Source organism: Ranitomeya imitator, chromosome 10 (assembly GCF_032444005.1).
Source record: "Ranitomeya imitator isolate aRanImi1 chromosome 10, aRanImi1.pri, whole genome shotgun sequence".
Classification (NCBI taxonomy): domain Eukaryota; kingdom Metazoa; phylum Chordata; class Amphibia; order Anura; family Dendrobatidae; genus Ranitomeya; species Ranitomeya imitator.
This window is the reverse complement of record NC_091291.1, coordinates 52,644,830-52,661,282: the sequence shown is the minus strand read 5'-3', so window position 1 is coordinate 52,661,282 and position 16,453 is coordinate 52,644,830. Positions and strand designations below refer to the sequence as shown.

The 16,453-nt window shown below is 45.0% G+C and overlaps 1 protein-coding gene across 6 annotated transcripts in view; it reads left to right on the top strand.

The window, feature by feature from the left end:
• The window catches only part of LOC138651897 (sulfotransferase 2B1-like), a 294,818-nt gene extending 281,104 nt beyond the window's left edge, over positions 1 to 13,714 (top strand). For all 6 annotated transcript variants that reach the window (XM_069742486.1, XM_069742488.1, XM_069742485.1 and 3 more), the window contains one exon: positions 13,355 to 13,714. In XM_069742486.1, coding sequence (XP_069598587.1) covers positions 13,355 to 13,479 — 125 coding nt within the window. In that variant the 3' untranslated portion in view covers positions 13,480 to 13,714. The remainder of the gene's footprint in view (positions 1 to 13,354) is intronic.
• The last annotated feature ends 2,739 nt before the right edge of the window (positions 13,715 to 16,453 follow it).

Here is a 16,453-nt window from a genome sequence, read left to right as displayed (position 1 = left end):
ATCACGGCACACTGGGTAAATGTGGTGGATTCAGGGTCCACAGGGGACAGCAAGTTTGGGACAGTTCTGCCTAGCCCACGGTCTAGTAAACAGTTGTCTGTAGCCGTTCGCACCCCCTCCTCCTCCTCCTCCTCCTCGTCCTCCTGCAGAAGCAAGAGCTCGTCCACAGACCGCAGTCGCACAAACACTCCATCCGCACCTGCCACAGTTGCACACCAGGTCTCCCATTATGGGGCAGCTACTGGCATACGTCAGCAGGCTGTATTGGCTATGAAGTGTTTGGGCGACAATAGACACACCGCGGAAGTTCTGTCCGAGTTCTTGCAGCAAGAAACGCAGTCGTGGCTGGGCACTGTAGATCTTGAGGCAGGCAAGGTAGTGAGTGATAACGGAAGGAATTTCATGGCTGCCATCTCCCTTTCCCAACTGAAACACATTCCTTGCCTGGCTCACACCTTAAACCTGGTGGTGCAGTGCTTCCTGAAAAGTTATCCGGGGTTATCCGACCTGCTCCTCAAAGTGCGTGGACTTTGCGCACATATCCGCCGTTCGCCTGTACACTCCAGCCGTATGCAGACCTATCAGCGTTCTTTGAACCTTCCCCAGCATCGCCTAATCATAGACGTTGCAACAAGGTGGAACTCAACACTGCACATGCTTCAGAGACTGTGCGAACAGAGGCGGGCTGTTATGTTTTTGTGGGAGGATACACATACACGGGCAGGCAGTAGGATGGCAGACATGGAGTTGTCAGGTGTGCAGTGGTCGAAGATTCAAGACATGTGTCAAGTCCTTCAGTGTTTTGAGGAATGCACACGGCTGGTTAGTGCAGACAACGCCATAATAAGCATGAGCATCCCCCTAATGCGTCTGCTGATGCAAAGTTTGACGCACATAAAGGATCAGGCGTCTGCACCAGAGGAAGAGGAAAGCCTTGATGACAGTCAGCGATTGTCTGGTCAGGGCAGTGTACATGACGAGGTACCGGGCGAAGAGGAGGTGGAGGATGAGGAGGATGATGGGGATGAGTATATTTTTAATGAGGAAGCTTTCCCGGGGGCACGGGAAATTGGTGGCGTGGCAAGGCCGGGTTCTGGTTTTTTGAGGGACACAAGTGACGTAGATTTGCCTGCAACTGCCCCTCAACCAAGCACAACCGCAGATTTGACAACGGGAACTTTGGCCCACATGGCGGATTATGCCTTGCGTATCCTCAAAAGGGACACACGCATTACAAAAATGATGAACGATGACGATTACTGGTTGGCCTGCCTCCTTGATCCTCGCTATAAAGGCAAATTGCAAAATATTATGCCACATGAGAACTTGGAACTAATATTAGCAACAAAACAATCAACTCTTGTTGACCGTTTGCTTCTGGCATTCCCTGCACACAGCGCCCGTGATCGTTCTCACACGAGCTCCAGGGGCCAGCAGACCAGAGGTGTTAGAGGGGCAGAAATCAGAAGTGGCGTTGGCCAGAGGGGTTTTCTGACCAGGTTGTGGAGTGATTTTTCTATGACCGCAGACAGGACAGGTACTGCAGCATCAATTCAAAGTGACAGGAGACAACATTTGTCCAGTATGGTTACAAACTATTTTTCATCCCTTATCGACGTTCTCCCTCAACCGTCATTCCCATTTGATTACTGGGCATCCAAATTAGACACCTGGCCAGAATTGGCAGAATATGCATTGCAGGAGCTTGCTTGCCCGGCAGCTAGTGTCCTATCAGAAAGAGTATTCAGTGCTGCAGGTTCAATACTAACAGAAAAAAGGACTCGTCTGGCTACCCAAAATGTAGATGATCTAACCTTCATTAAAATGAACCACAACTGGATTTCAAAATCTTTTGCCCCACCCTGCCCGGCTGACACCTAGCTTTCCTATGAAAAGGTCTTGCCTGTGGACTATTCTGAATGACTTTTCCAATCTCGTAATTTTCTTCACCTGATTGTCCAGCATACGACATGTTTCCACCTCACGAAATGGCCAAACTCCCCACACGGGGCCGTGCTATCGCCACTTTGCGCTTGGACCCTTGAGAGTGCTGTTTGTCTGAAGAGGTGGGTGTGGCCGCTTTTGGTCGACGGCACTGCCACTGGGTCCCTCATAGTACAATAAAGTGTCTCTGGCGGTGGTGGTGCGCACCCAACGTCAGACACACCGTTGTAATATGAGGGGCCCTGTGCCTGTACCGCCGGCCACAAGCCAGTTCCCCCCCCAGCTCAAACAGTGCTCTACCACTAGCAAAATTATCTCTCACAGCTTCACCAATGTGTAGTCTAGGCGCTGACATCCTTCAATGCCTGGCACTGACAATACCATTGTTTTGACATTTTTGTTATGTTAGGCCTTCGAAGCCTGTCTGCGGTCCCTTCTTTCTACAACTACTACACTGACCAGGCCACTGCTGGCCGTGTTACCCTGGAACCAATTTAAAAGTGCCTATAGTCAGCCCAATTTTGTTATGTTAGGCCTTCGAAGACTGTCTGCCGTCACTCCTTCCACTAGACTTCCACTGACCAGACCACTGCTGCCCGTGTACCCCTGGAACCAATTTAAAAGTGCCTACAGCCAGCCCAAGTTTGTTATGTTAGGCCTTGGAAGCCTGTCTGCGGTCACTCCTTCCACTAGACTTCCACTGACCAGACCACTGCTGCCCGTGTACCCCTGGAACCAATTTAAAAGTGCCTACAGCCAGCCCAAGTTTGTTATGTTAGGCCTTGGAAGCCTGTCTGCGGTCACTCCTTCCACTAGACTTCCACTGACCAGACCACTGCTGCCCATGTACCCCTGGAACCAATTTAAAAGTGCCTACAGCCAGCCCAAGTTTGTTATGTTAGGCCTTCGAAGCCTGTCTGCGGTCACTCCTTCCACTAGACTTCCACTGACCAGACCACTGCTGCCCGTGTACCCCTGGAACCAATTTAAAAGTGCCTACAGCCAGCCCAAGTTTGTTATGTTAGGCCTTGGAAGCCTGTCTGCGGTCACTCCTTCCACTAGACTTCCACTGACCATACACTGCTGCCCATGTACCCCTGGAACCAATTTAAAAGTGCCTACAGCCAGCCCAAGTTTGTTATGTTAGGCCTTCGAAGCCTGTCTGCGGTCACTCCTTCCACTAGACTTCCACTGACCAGACCACTGCTGCCCGTGTACCCCTGGAACCAATTTAAAATTGCCTACAGCCAGCCCAATTTTTTTATTTTAGGCCTTCGATGCCTGTCTGCGGTCCATTCTTTCAACTACTACTACACTGACCAGGGCACTGCTGCCCAAGTACCCCTGGAACCAATTTAAAATTGACTACAGCCATGTGTTAATATTTTAGGCCTTCGATGCCTGTCTGTGGTCACTCCTTCCACTAGGCCTCCACTGACCACACCACTGCTGCCCGTGTACCCCTGGAACCAATTTAAAATTGCCTACAGCCATGTGTGATTATTTTAGGCCTTCGATGCCTGTCTGCGGTCACTCCTTCCACTAGGCCTCCACTGACCACACCACTGCTGCCCGTGTAACCCTGGAACCAATTTAAAATTGCCTACAGCCATGTGTTATTATTTTAGGCCTTCGATGCCTGTCTGCGGTCACTCCTTCCACTAGGCCTCCACTGACCACACCACTGCTGCCCGTGTACCCCTGGAACCAATTTAAAATTGCCTACAGCCAGCCCAATTTTTTTATTTTAGGCCTTCGATGCCTGTCTGCGGTCCATTCTTTCAACTACTACTACACTGACCAGGGCACTGCTGCCCAAGTACCCCTGGAACCAATTTAAAATTGACTACAGCCATGTGTTAATATTTTAGGCCTTCGATGCCTGTCTGTGGTCACTCCTTCCACTAGGCCTCCACTGACCACACCACTGCTGCCCGTGTACCCCTGGAACCAATTTAAAATTGCCTACAGCCATGTGTGATTATTTTAGGCCTTCGATGCCTGTCTGCGGTCACTCCTTCCACTAGGCCTCCACTGACCACACCACTGCTGCCCGTGTAACCCTGGAACCAATTTAAAATTGCCTACAGCCATGTGTTATTATTTTAGGCCTTCGATGCCTGTCTGCGGTCACTCCTTCCACTAGGCCTCCACTGACCACACCACTGCTGCCCGTGTACCCCTGGAACCAATTTAAAATTGCCTACAGCCAGCCCAATTTTTTTATTTTAGGCCTTCGATGCCTGTCTGCGGTCCATTCTTTCAACTACTATTACACTGACCAGGGCACTGCTGCCCGTGTACCCCTGGAACCAATTTAAAATTGCCTACAGCCATGTGTTATTATTTTAGGCCTTCGATGCCTGTCTGCGGTCACTCCTTCCACTAGGCCTCCACTGACCACACCACTGCTGCCCGTGTACCCCTGGAACCAATTTAAAATTGCCTACAGCCATGTGTTATTATTTTAGGCCTTCGATGCCTGTCTGCGGTCACTCCTTCCACTAGGCCTCCACTGACCACACCACTGCTGCCCGTGTACCCCTGGAACCAATTTAAAATTGCCTACAGCCAGCCCAATTTTTTTATTTTAGGCCTTCGATGCCTGTCTGCGGTCCATTCTTTCAACTACTATTACACTGACCAGGGCACTGCTGCCCGTGTACCCCTGGAACCAATTTAAAATTGCCTACAGCCATGTGTTATTATTTTAGGCCTTCGATGCCTGTCTGCGGTCACTCCTTCCACTAGGCCTCCACTGACCACACCACTGCTGCCCGTGTACCCCTGGAACCAATTTAAAATTGCCTAAAGCCATGTGTTATTATTTTAGGCCTTCGATGCCTGTCTGTGGTCCCTCCTTCCACTAGGCCTCCACTGACCTGTCTACTGCGGCCCGTGTACCCCTTGAACCAACCTAATAAAATATTTAAAAAATTAATTTGATTATAAAAAATAAGATCGTGTTGAGATCTCAAATGCAGACATTTTAACAATCAAAACAAACACACAACAAATATCTGGAACTGTACTACAAAGGTCCAACAGCTACAATTTCTTTCTCCTGCAAGAAGTTAACTGAAAGTTTTTTGGAGTTGTTAACACAGATATGGCATCCACCGAGTGTTGTCCTGTCGCGTCTCCTTTAAATTATTTCCAATAAGATGTTAAACTATTAATTTAATAAAATCAATAATTAAAAAAATAATTGAGTAAGTCAAAAGCACATTGCAAATAAACATTAATTACAAATCAAGAAGCATGGCGCGTCCGAGGGTGAGTAGATACCGAATAAGAATATAATCACCCTCGGACGCGCAATGCTTATTTACAACAGCCTTCCTTCCTAAGAATCAGCCCTTCCGTGGTGTAGAGAGAGGTTGTGTTACACTCCAAGGTGTTCCCCAGGTTGCCTTTCCTGAGCTTCGATCTTCCGGCTCTCGTTTAGTAGCTGTTGGAAACTACGCTGCATTAGGCCTACTAATTGTGTATGGGGTGTAGAGACAGGTTGTGTTACACTCCAAGGTTTTCACCAGGTTGCCTTTCCTGAGCTTCGATCTTCATGCTCTCGTTTAGTAGGTGTCGGAAAGTAGGCTGCATTAGGCCTACAAATTGGGTATGGGGTGGAGAGAGATGGTGTGTTACACTCCAAGGTGTTCCCCAGGTTTCCTTGCCATTGCTTCGGTCTTCCGACTCTCGTTTAGTAGTTGTAGAAAAGTACACAGCATTAGGCCTACAAAATGGGTATGGGGTGGAGAGAGATGGTGTGTTACACTCCAAGGTGTTCCCCAGGTTGCCTTTCCTGAGCTTCGATCTTCATGCTCTCGTTTAGTAGGTGTCGGAAAGTAGGCTGCATTAGGCCTAAAAAATGGGGAATGGGGTGGAGAGAGATGGTGTGTTACACTCCAAGGTGTTCCCCAGGTTTCCTTGCCATTGCTTCGGTCTTCCGACTCTCGTTTAGTAGTTGTAGAAAAGTACACAGCATTAGGCCTACAAAATGGGTATGGGGTGGAGAGAGATGGTGTGTTACACTCCAAGGTGTTCCCCAGGTTGCCTTTCCTGAGCTTCGATCTTCATGCTCTCGTTTAGTAGGTGTCGGAAAGTAGGCTGCATTAGGCCTAAAAAATGGGGAATGGGGTGGAGAGAGATGGTGTGTTACACTCCAAGGTGTTCCCCAGGTTTCCTTGCCATTGCTTCGGTCTTCCGACTCTCGTTTAGTAGTTGTAGAAAAGTACACTGCATTAGGCCTAAAAAATGGGTATGGGGTGGAGAGAGATGGTGTGTTACACTCCAAGGTGTTCCCCAGGTTGCCTTTCCTGAGCTTCGATCTTCATGCTCTCGTTTAGTAGGTGTCGGAAAGTAGGCTGCATTAGGCCTACAAATTGGGTATGGGGTGGAGAGAGATGGTGTGTTACACTCCAAGGTGTTCCCCAGGTTTCCTTGCCATTGCTTCGGTCTTCCGACTCTCGTTTAGTAGTTGTAGAAAAGTACACAGCATTAGGCCTACAAAATGGGTATGGGGTGGAGAGAGATGGTGTGTTACACTCCAAGGTGTTCCCCAGGTTGCCTTTCCTGAGCTTCTATCTTCAGGCTCTCATTAAATTGTGGTTAAATGGAACAACTGCATTTGGCGTACTAGTTGGTTTGGGGCCTACTATCGGTGTCTGCCACTCCTTGCTGTTCTCCTGGTTTCCTGTCCTGAAATTCCATTTTCAGCCTCTCGTTAAGTAGTTGTTAATGTTAGACTGCATTTGGCCTACTAGTTGGGTTGGGGCCTACTATCGGTGTCTGCCACTCCTTGCTGTTCTCCTCCACTGAACAAAGCTGTGCCGCCTGTTTACTACGGTTGCCAATTTTGAACTGCATTTCGACTACTTACTGATTTGGCCCTACTCTCTGTGTCAGCCTCTCATTCCAGTTGTCCTCCACTGCAATGCCCCCTGGTTATTCCTGTGTTACCAATTTTGAACTGCATTTAGCCCACTTTCTTCTTTGGGCCTATATCTGTGTTTCCACTTCATCGTGCCCATTGCCCAGCCAGTGATAGATGAGTCTGCTGGTACATTGACCCATAACGCAACATTCCCCGTGCACGCTACACAACAACATTGTGACCCTGCTGAAAGTCAGGTTGCTCTTCCCGCATACCATACCACCTTACACGGGGACAAAGAGGAAGGTGCAGATGAAAGTGCAGGTTCCTTCATCAGGTGGGGGGAGGAATACTAGTTGGCGACGTCACTGGCACAGGGCCTCTCATAGTACGCAAAAGTGTTGCTGCCGGTGGGAGGCGCCCCCGCCGTGCAAACACACCGCTGTACTTTGAGGGGCCCTGTGCCAGTGCCAATGCCAACGAGTGGGCCCCCCCCTGCTTGCTCAGGATTACAGCACTTGCAAAGTTGAAATACTTACCTCTCCCTGCTCCACTGCCGTGACGTGGTCCAGATTTACTGGGCCCACTAATTACTTGAACCAGCCCTACCCCCCACAACTTTAGCCAAATGACCCCCAATTTCAAATGCCTTCCAATTATTTTAAGGTAAATTACGCTTGACAAGCTTCATTAAGAAGAATGGATGGTTTTGACATTAAAATGGGCACTCTAGGTGTTTTCCTGGCCCCCACTCACTGCCGACTATGCTGCCCCATTGACTTGCATTGGGTTTCGTGTTTCGGTCGATCCCGACTTTACGTCATAATCGGCCGATTTCACTCGACCCGACTTTGGACATAGTCGGGTTTCGCAAAACCCGGCTCGACTCTAAAAAGGTCAAGGTCGCTCAACCCTAACACTCTCCACTCCACCTTCACTGAAAAAAAGAAATGTAGACATTTTTGCAAATTTAATAACAAAGAAAAACTGGAATATCACATGGTCATAAGTATTCAGACCCTTTGCTCAGTCACTCATATATAAGTCCCATGCTGTCCATTTCCTTGTGATCCTCCTTCAGATGGTTTTACTTCTTCACTGGAGTCCAGCTGTGTTTAATTAAACTGATAGGGCTTGTTTTGGAAAGGCACACACCTGACTATATAAGACCTCATAGCTCATAGAATCATGAGGTCAAAGGAACTGGCCAAGGAGCTCAGAGACAAAATTCTGGCAAGTCACATATCTGGCCAAGGTTACAACAGAATGTCTGCAATACTCAAGGTTCCTAAGAGCACAGTGGCCTCCATAATTCTTAAATGGAAGAAGTTTCAAACCATCAGAAGTCTTCCTAGACCAGGCCGTCCAGCCAAACTGAGCAATCGTGGGAGAAAAGCCTTGGTGAGAAAGGTAAAGAAGAACTCCAAGTTCACTGTGGCTGAGCTCTACAGATGCAGTAGGGAGAAGTCAACTATCACTGCAGCCCTCCACCAGTCAGGCCTTTATGGCAGAGTGGCCTGATGGAAGCCTCTCCTCAGTGCAAGACTTATGAAAGCCCGCATAGAGTTTTTTCTAAAAAGCTCAAGAAGGACTCCCAGACTTTGAGAAATAAGATTCTCTGGTCTGATGAGACGAAGATAGACCTATGGCCGGAGTCACACTACAGCGAGATACAGCCGAGTCTCACAGGTTAAAAACAAACTCTGGCACCGGCACTCCGGAGCGGAGTGTGCGGCTCCATGTATTGCTATGCAGCCGCATGCTCCGCTCTGGAGTGACGGTGCCAGATTTTGGTTTTATCCTGCGAGACTCTGCCGTATCTCGCTGTGTGTGATCCCGGTCTACTGGTCTTAATTCTAAGTGGTATGTGTGGAGCAAACGAGACACTGCTCACCAATTGCCCAATACAATCCCAATAGTGAATCATGGTGGTGGCAGCATCATGCTATGGGGTGTTTTTCAGCTGCAGGGACAGGACGACTGGTTGTCATTGAAGGAAACATGAATGTGGCCAAGTACAGAGATATCCTTTATAAAAACCTCTTCCAGAGTGCTCTGGACTTGGCTGAAGGTTCACGTTCCAACAAGAGAATAACTCTAAGCACATAGCTAAATTAACAAAGGAGTGGCTTCAGGACAACTCTGTGACCATTCTTGACTGGCCCAGCCAGAGCCCTAATCTAAACCCAATTTAGCATCTCTGGAGAGACGTGAAAATGGCGTCCACCAACGTTCACCATCCAACCTGATGGAACTGGAGAGGATCTGCAAGGAAGAATGGCTGAGGATCCCCAAATCCAGGTGTGAAAAGCTTGCTACATCATTCCCAAGAAAACTCATGACTGTACTAGCTCAAAAGGGTGCTTCCAGTCAATACTGAGCAAAGGGGCTGAATATTTATGACCAGTTTTTCTTTTTTAATAAATTTGCAAAAATTAGTGTAACGCAATTAACCTATACTCTAAAAATATATATACAGTACCTATTTTATTAATTACATGAATCCATAAAAACAACCACAGACATAATACCACAAATAACCGTGCTCTCTGTCTAACCCTAGAAAGAGGGCCCTCAATGACCACTACCTGTCAGCGGAGGTTGGCACCCTACACACAATCGAGATTGGCGCCCCCACTCAACGTCGGCTCACCCTATTTCTCCTATTGGTGCCCTAAACAAATGTGTCACAATTGGGCCTCCATTTACTCAACAGGAAATGATAGGGTATTTGATGAATTAGTAGCCGATATAGCCCATGATGGTTTTGGGCTAACCAAAAAAATATATTATTGACAGGGTGAGAGACACAGACTCACAAAGTGCAAAACAGTGCAAAAAATAAAGTGCAATTAGTGAAAGACAAAATCCTTGCTAGACTGCTCCCTATAGTCTTAATACCTGCCTAGCCGCGGGGGTTGGCACCCTACTGTTCAGCGGAAATGGCGCCCCCACTCCACGTCGGCTATCCCTGAAAGTCCCTATGAGTGACTATATCGATAGACAGGGAAAAATACATATATCTCTTATCTCATATACGTTGGTATAAAAGCACCATATGGCAGGTATACTGAAACAACACATCAACTAAAATACAGACTAAGTCTATATACAAAGATGAAGCAATAGAGCAGTATATATCCAAATATTTTAGAGAATGCCCATTAGAGTGCCTCCATATACTTATATGCTTAAATATTGCACACAGTTGGAGATCACATATCAAAGAAAAAAATTATCAGACAAAAAGATAGAATACCTTAGATATCATTAGATATCGCATATATATATGCAAACATAGCTTAATTAATCACTCTCATCTGATGAATGTGTACAAAATGATATTCTCTATGGAGCAGTTAGCAAGGAAATGATACTCATCGTTCTGGAGATGTCATAATGCGCCTCTACGCGTTTCACCTAACGGATCATCAGGAGGCATAGATGAATGGATGTATCATGGAGTCATTCAGGAGATAACACACTTATATAGATGCCGATGTCAGTTAGACAGGAAGTAAAGATACCAAGCGCTAGAGGATGTCATACAGCTCAACCTGAATACTGTCCCCGGCAGTATAGTTAAACACCACTAGAACATGACAGCCCACTACTGCATTAGTGGTGTATTCACAGATATAAACGCCATGTTACCAAGGTTTAGCCTGTCCCATGTTCAGGGACCGAATCACATATAGAGCAAATACCTCTCACATACTCTATCGCTCCTACTGATATCAGCGTGCTTGCCATGTGGAACTCACTTCCTCCAGTGCATGTGACCGGAACAAACGAGCTCTCTGTGTGAGTGTAACTGCGCATGTCCAAGTTTGTTGGACATGCACAGTTACACTCACACAGAGAGCTCGTTTTAATTTTTTTCTTTGATATGTGATCTCCAACTGTGTGCAATATTTAAGCATATAAGTATATGGAGGCACTCTAATGGGCATTCTCTAAAATATTTGGATATATACTGCTCTATTGCTTCATCTTTGTATATAGACTTAGTCTGTATTTTAGTTGATGTGTTGTTTCAGTATACCTGCCATATGGTGCTTTTATACCAACGTATATGAGATAAGAGATATATGTATTTTTCCCTGTCTATCGATATAGTCACTCATAGGGACTTTCAGGGATAGCCGACGTGGAGTGGGGGCGCCATTTCCGCTGAACAGTAGGGTGCCAACCCCCGCGGCTAGGCAGGTATTAAGACTATAGGGAGCAGTCTAGCAAGGATTTTGTCTTTCACTAATTGCACTTTATTTTTTGCACTGTTTTGCACTTTGTGAGTCTGTGTCTCTCACCCTGTCAATAATATATTTTTTTGGTTAGCCCAAAACCATCATGGGCTATATCGGCTACTAATTCATCAAATACCCTATCATTTCCTGTTGAGTAAATGGAGGCCCAATTGTGACACATTTGTTTAGGGCACCAATAGGAGAAATAGGGTGAGCCGACGTTGAGTGGGGGCGCCAATCTCGATTGTGTGTAGGGTGCCAACCTCCGCTGACAGGTAGTGGTCATTGAGGGCCCTCTTTCTAGGGTTAGACAGAGAGCACGGTTATTTGTGGTATTATGTCTGTGGTTGTTTTTATGGATTCATGTAATTAATAAAATAGGTACTGTATATATATTTTTAGAGTATAGGTTAATTGCGTTACACTAAATTTCCCTGACCTATAACCAGTATTAGTTCTAAATTTGCAAAAATTACGACATTTCTCTTATTTTCAGTCAAGATGGGGTGCAGAGTGTTAGGTCTCGAGTTCCCGCTTCTGCACAGGGGGAATCTCGAGCCATCTCCGCTGCGGTCTCTCATTCTTATCCAGCCGCAGTGGAGTCTGCTCAGCATGGACGTCGCTCCCAGCGTCTTGCTCAGTCTCACTCTGTACAGAGAGTTACTGCTGCTTCTTCAGCTTCTGCCATTAAACCCAGTGCTGGTCAGCAGCGAGCGGACTTCTCTGGGACTAAGTCCTTGTCTGCACGTACTGAGCATGCCCAGGGCAAGATCTCCCGTTGGAGATCGAGGGTCATGTGCTCAGGCTCTGCAGCACATTCCATTGGTCCTCTTGGCAGGTCTTGGAAGGGCAAAGTTTCCGTGGCCACTTCCTGTGCTGCAACTATATAAACTGCGCATGACCGCACGGCCATGCGCTAGTGTACATTTGCTTACGTGTGTTTGTTGTGAGTGCAAGTCGTCCTTGGAAACCCCTTCCCTATTGAATGTCTGTTCGCGGAAGGTGTGTGGTTGCTATCTAGCGCCCGACTTAGCCATCAGCACTAATCACACGTTACAGCGTCCAGTTGGTGTGTCCGCCAGTACGGCGCCGTGCACTTCCTCTGTGCTTTCCTTACCCAAGCCTGGGTGGTTAGTGGCGTTCGTCAGTGCGGCACCGCATGCACTCTTGTGCCCTATATTGTTACTCAACTTCCTTACACACCCAGTTGCGGTGTTGTGCCAGCAAGGGTCTAATCGGACTTCAATCCTAGTTGGGGTTAAGTTCGCTGACTGCTTGCTCGCCTTCTATGTGCGGTACCGCGATCCTGTGACGCAACAGGATCGCTTCCTTCACGTTGGGTGAAGTTTAACCCACGTGTGTATACCTATGAGTACCGCCATATAGTCAGTCATTACTTAGCAGCAGGTTCCATCTCTGCACGGTGGACCCCGGGCTGCGAACGCACCATACACTATCAGTCTTATTATTAGGTGCGTTCCGCTAGCCCTAACACAGAGTGTACATTAATGAGAAATAAATTAACTTTTTTTAATTTACCAAATGGCAGGAATGAAACAGAGAGTGAAAAATTTAAAGGGGAATGAATAATTTCCGTACCCACTGTATATACTTTTCCTGCATCCCTTTTTAGTGAAATGCATGATTCAATCAGCTGTTATCTGCGGTGGCAGGAAGTTCTCGGACGCTGCCAGAACACAGGCACTCCTTCATTTCTATGGTGGCTGCAGCCGGATACTGGAGATTTACCATCTATTTAAATGAATAGGGGGCAATGTGCAGAACCTGACTGTGGTCACTATAATTTTTACAGAGCTTCTGTATTCCCGGCATCATCTGAGAACTTCCAGCCTTTGACGGTAATAGTTGGTCGGCCAGGTTGTTGCAACCCTACTGATCAGATATTGATGACCTATTTCTACATGATCATGTGTTTTTTTTGTATATTGACTGTTTTTCAAGGATTTAAGTCTGTATGAAATGTTCTACTATTGATTTCATTATTAGACTTTAGACTTGTGTTTCCGTCTTTTTATCCCATTTATAGCTCCGTTTATTCTGATATATCTGCGGAAGGCATCAGTACAATGCGGGAACGTGTAGTTTATGTTTATTAGATTAAATTCTTTTTACCCTTATCCAATCTTGTCTGGACTATTCCACATTCTCCACAGTTTTTATTTCTTTGTATTGTGTTTTGTTAATTTTACAATTTTAGGGGTTACTATGTGCATATAACATATCTCTTAAACATAAATTTAAATGTTTTGTCACCATTTGTGATTTACAGGAATAGTCGGAGATTGGAAAAATAATTTTACTGTGGCTCAAAATGAATATTTTGACAAGATCTACAAGGCAGAAATGCAAGATTTCATTGTGAAGTTTCCTTGGGATACAAACGTACCGGAATAACGAGGCTTTGCCAGCTGACCAAATGTTCTCAGTGCAGTAAATTTACCAGTCTGTGATGATTATTGGTTACAAATTAACATTTTATATGCAAGATCACATAAAGCTTTGACATATTCATAGATTTTTTTATGACTAAGATTAATTATCTAGTAAAAGATATTGTTGTTTTCTGACTGTCCTGCCTGTACTGAGTTCATTTCATTATTTTAAATAAATGTATTGAATTTGAGTGGAATCCATGTTTCTATATCTATTTATATATAATTGCCTTGTAATGTTTTCATTTCCTGTTCTGTCCAGATGTCACCGTATCCCAGAATTCCAAGCGGAGAAAGTTCACCGACTGCCATATTGGGACACCCAAGTGATGGGTGTCTCAATGTGGAAACTGCTGCTGGTACCAACCTATTGTGCAGTACCACCAGCAAAACACCATCGCACCACACACATACACACACACACACTCTATATGCCGTATGCACCATACACTCACACACTCACAAACTCACACACACACTCTATACGCCGTACGCACCACTCACACACTCTCACACACTCACACAGACTCACGCAGCCTCTTGCACAGTACGACCAGCAGAACACGATCACGAACACGCCACTGCTGGGATCAGCTGAATGATTCACTGACTTCTGTCATCTTTGTACAGGAGGAGTGCATGCGCAGTTTTATTGTGACCACCGCTATCTGTCTGCACAAAGATGGCTGACCTTGTATAGCTCTTATTTGCTAGCCAGGTTCTTGATGGCAGGCCATCTGTTTATAGATGATCAACCATACCAGACATTTCCCATAGACACATGTGGCTCTGTTTTAGTAAAAAATGCAAAGTGTCATTTTATGTTAGACCAGTGCTTCAAACTGTAAGGTATTGGCCAGGAATTGGTGACGAGCGACAGAGAAGTCTATTTTCAAAGAAGGGAACATATGCTTCAGTCTTTTCTATGAATAAATCTAGAAGTGGGAAAATGAGCGCACAATAGGGTGATAGCCCATGGAGGGAGAGTAGTAGACGGCTGGTTACACTCATCTGATGGTGTGGTGACTGGCACAACTACTATGTAGGCATGAAGAAAGATAGCTGCTGCTGCCCCGTGGCTGGTGGATGAATCCTCCAGGAGATATTGGATCCAGTTGAATTAACACATGGGTGGACTGCACTGCTGGAGTGAATCAATTCTTCAGAAATTATGCTGAGAATAAGGTTTTTTATTCACAACATGTTTCAATGCTGTACTGGTTTCTTTATTAAGTTAAAAAAATGTGCAAAGCATGATAAAAGATGGATTCTTAAAGAACGCAATGGATGCTAATTATATAGGGAACACCCACAGGAACACTGAAACCAATAGGGAAATTGGGAAGTTAAGGGAAATTTAACTGGCAATTACAAATTGATTAAAGTTAAAGTGAAAAAAGATACCATACTTTTTGATGATACAATGTAAATAGAGGACAAGGAGTTGAGGAGAAATTATTGGAATGTAGAAGAAGTAAGATAAGAACCAAGGATGGGCCAGTGAATAGGATATAGAAAGTGAAAATTTAATGGAGGAGCCACCTAAACAGATGAGGAAAAGGACAAAGTGTTGAAAAGCCACGCAAAAAGATGATCTAAATGTACAAAAACCAAACAAAAAATCCACATATACATATAAAAAAAAAATCTGAATAGATGAAAAAGGACAAAAAGAGTTGAAAAGATGAATGCAGGAGAAATGGGATTAGAATCCAGGATGAATCCATGAATAAGAACCAGAACGAGGCCTTTAAACAGAGAAGCCACTAAAAAAGTTTAAAGCACAGGAGAAACAGGATGTAACTCAGGATGAGTCAGTGACCAGGAGCCAGAAAGAGAACATTTGTCGGAAGAGCAATCTAGGGAAGTTCTAGAATAGAAAAAGGGGATCTAAATTATGATATAACAAATAGGTAGAGCATTACAAGCAAAATAGCGTGAGAGACTCAAGAGAAGATCGTCAGCACTCAGGTGAAGGTGCAGTGAGATGAGCTTGCATAGGAAATATGTGAGAAAAACATTAGGAGATGGTATTTTGTGCAATGAATGGTGCTGTCAGAAGTAGGGAAAAATTAATAGATTTTTCATATAATATAGGGAGGAAATCTTTCTAACGAATGGAAATTCAAAGAGTAAGTATCAGCGGCTTGGAAGCTAAAATATAACTTTTATTACATATTAGTTAAAAAAAAGTGTCATGCTCAAAAAATCAAACACTGGACAGATATAGTGCAAATGTGCCAACAAATGATGCAACACCAAAAAGATAGCTTGTTATTTTCTGATAGTGTATCTCAGATTGCTCACTTAGCTGGCCAGAGTCAACAAGATAATACTTATACAGATTCCCTGCGTCAGAACTCTTTAAGGATAGACACCAGGCTTAAAATTAAGTAAAGTATCCTATTTAGTTGCTCCTTTATACCCTAAGTAACTTATCACAATCCATATATATCTCTTAAAGCTCAATAGTATTTTTATATATACCCCACCCAGGCTCAATGAGATGTTTAATATAAATGTGTAAATGAGTGTATACAGAAGATAACCAAGAAACCAAATCATTTGTTAACCTTGGAGTATCAATTGAGGGTCTCCCTACTCTCCAAAACCTTCTTTATTTGTTATGTTGAGCCCACAGACATAGTAACTGGCAATCTGGCAAATATAAATGTAAAACACAACTATCTCACATATAGCAGCAAACAGACCCACGGAGAATAGTCTTCCAACAAGACAATGATCCCAAACATAAAGCAAAATCTACAATGGAATGGTTCACAAATAAACGTATCCAGGTGTTAGAATGGTCAAGTCATAGTCCAGACCTCAATCCAATCAAGAATCTGTGGAAAGAGCGGAAAACTGCTGTTCACAAACGATCTCCATCAAACCTCACTGAGCTCGAGCTGTTTGCCATTGAAAATGGGCAAAAA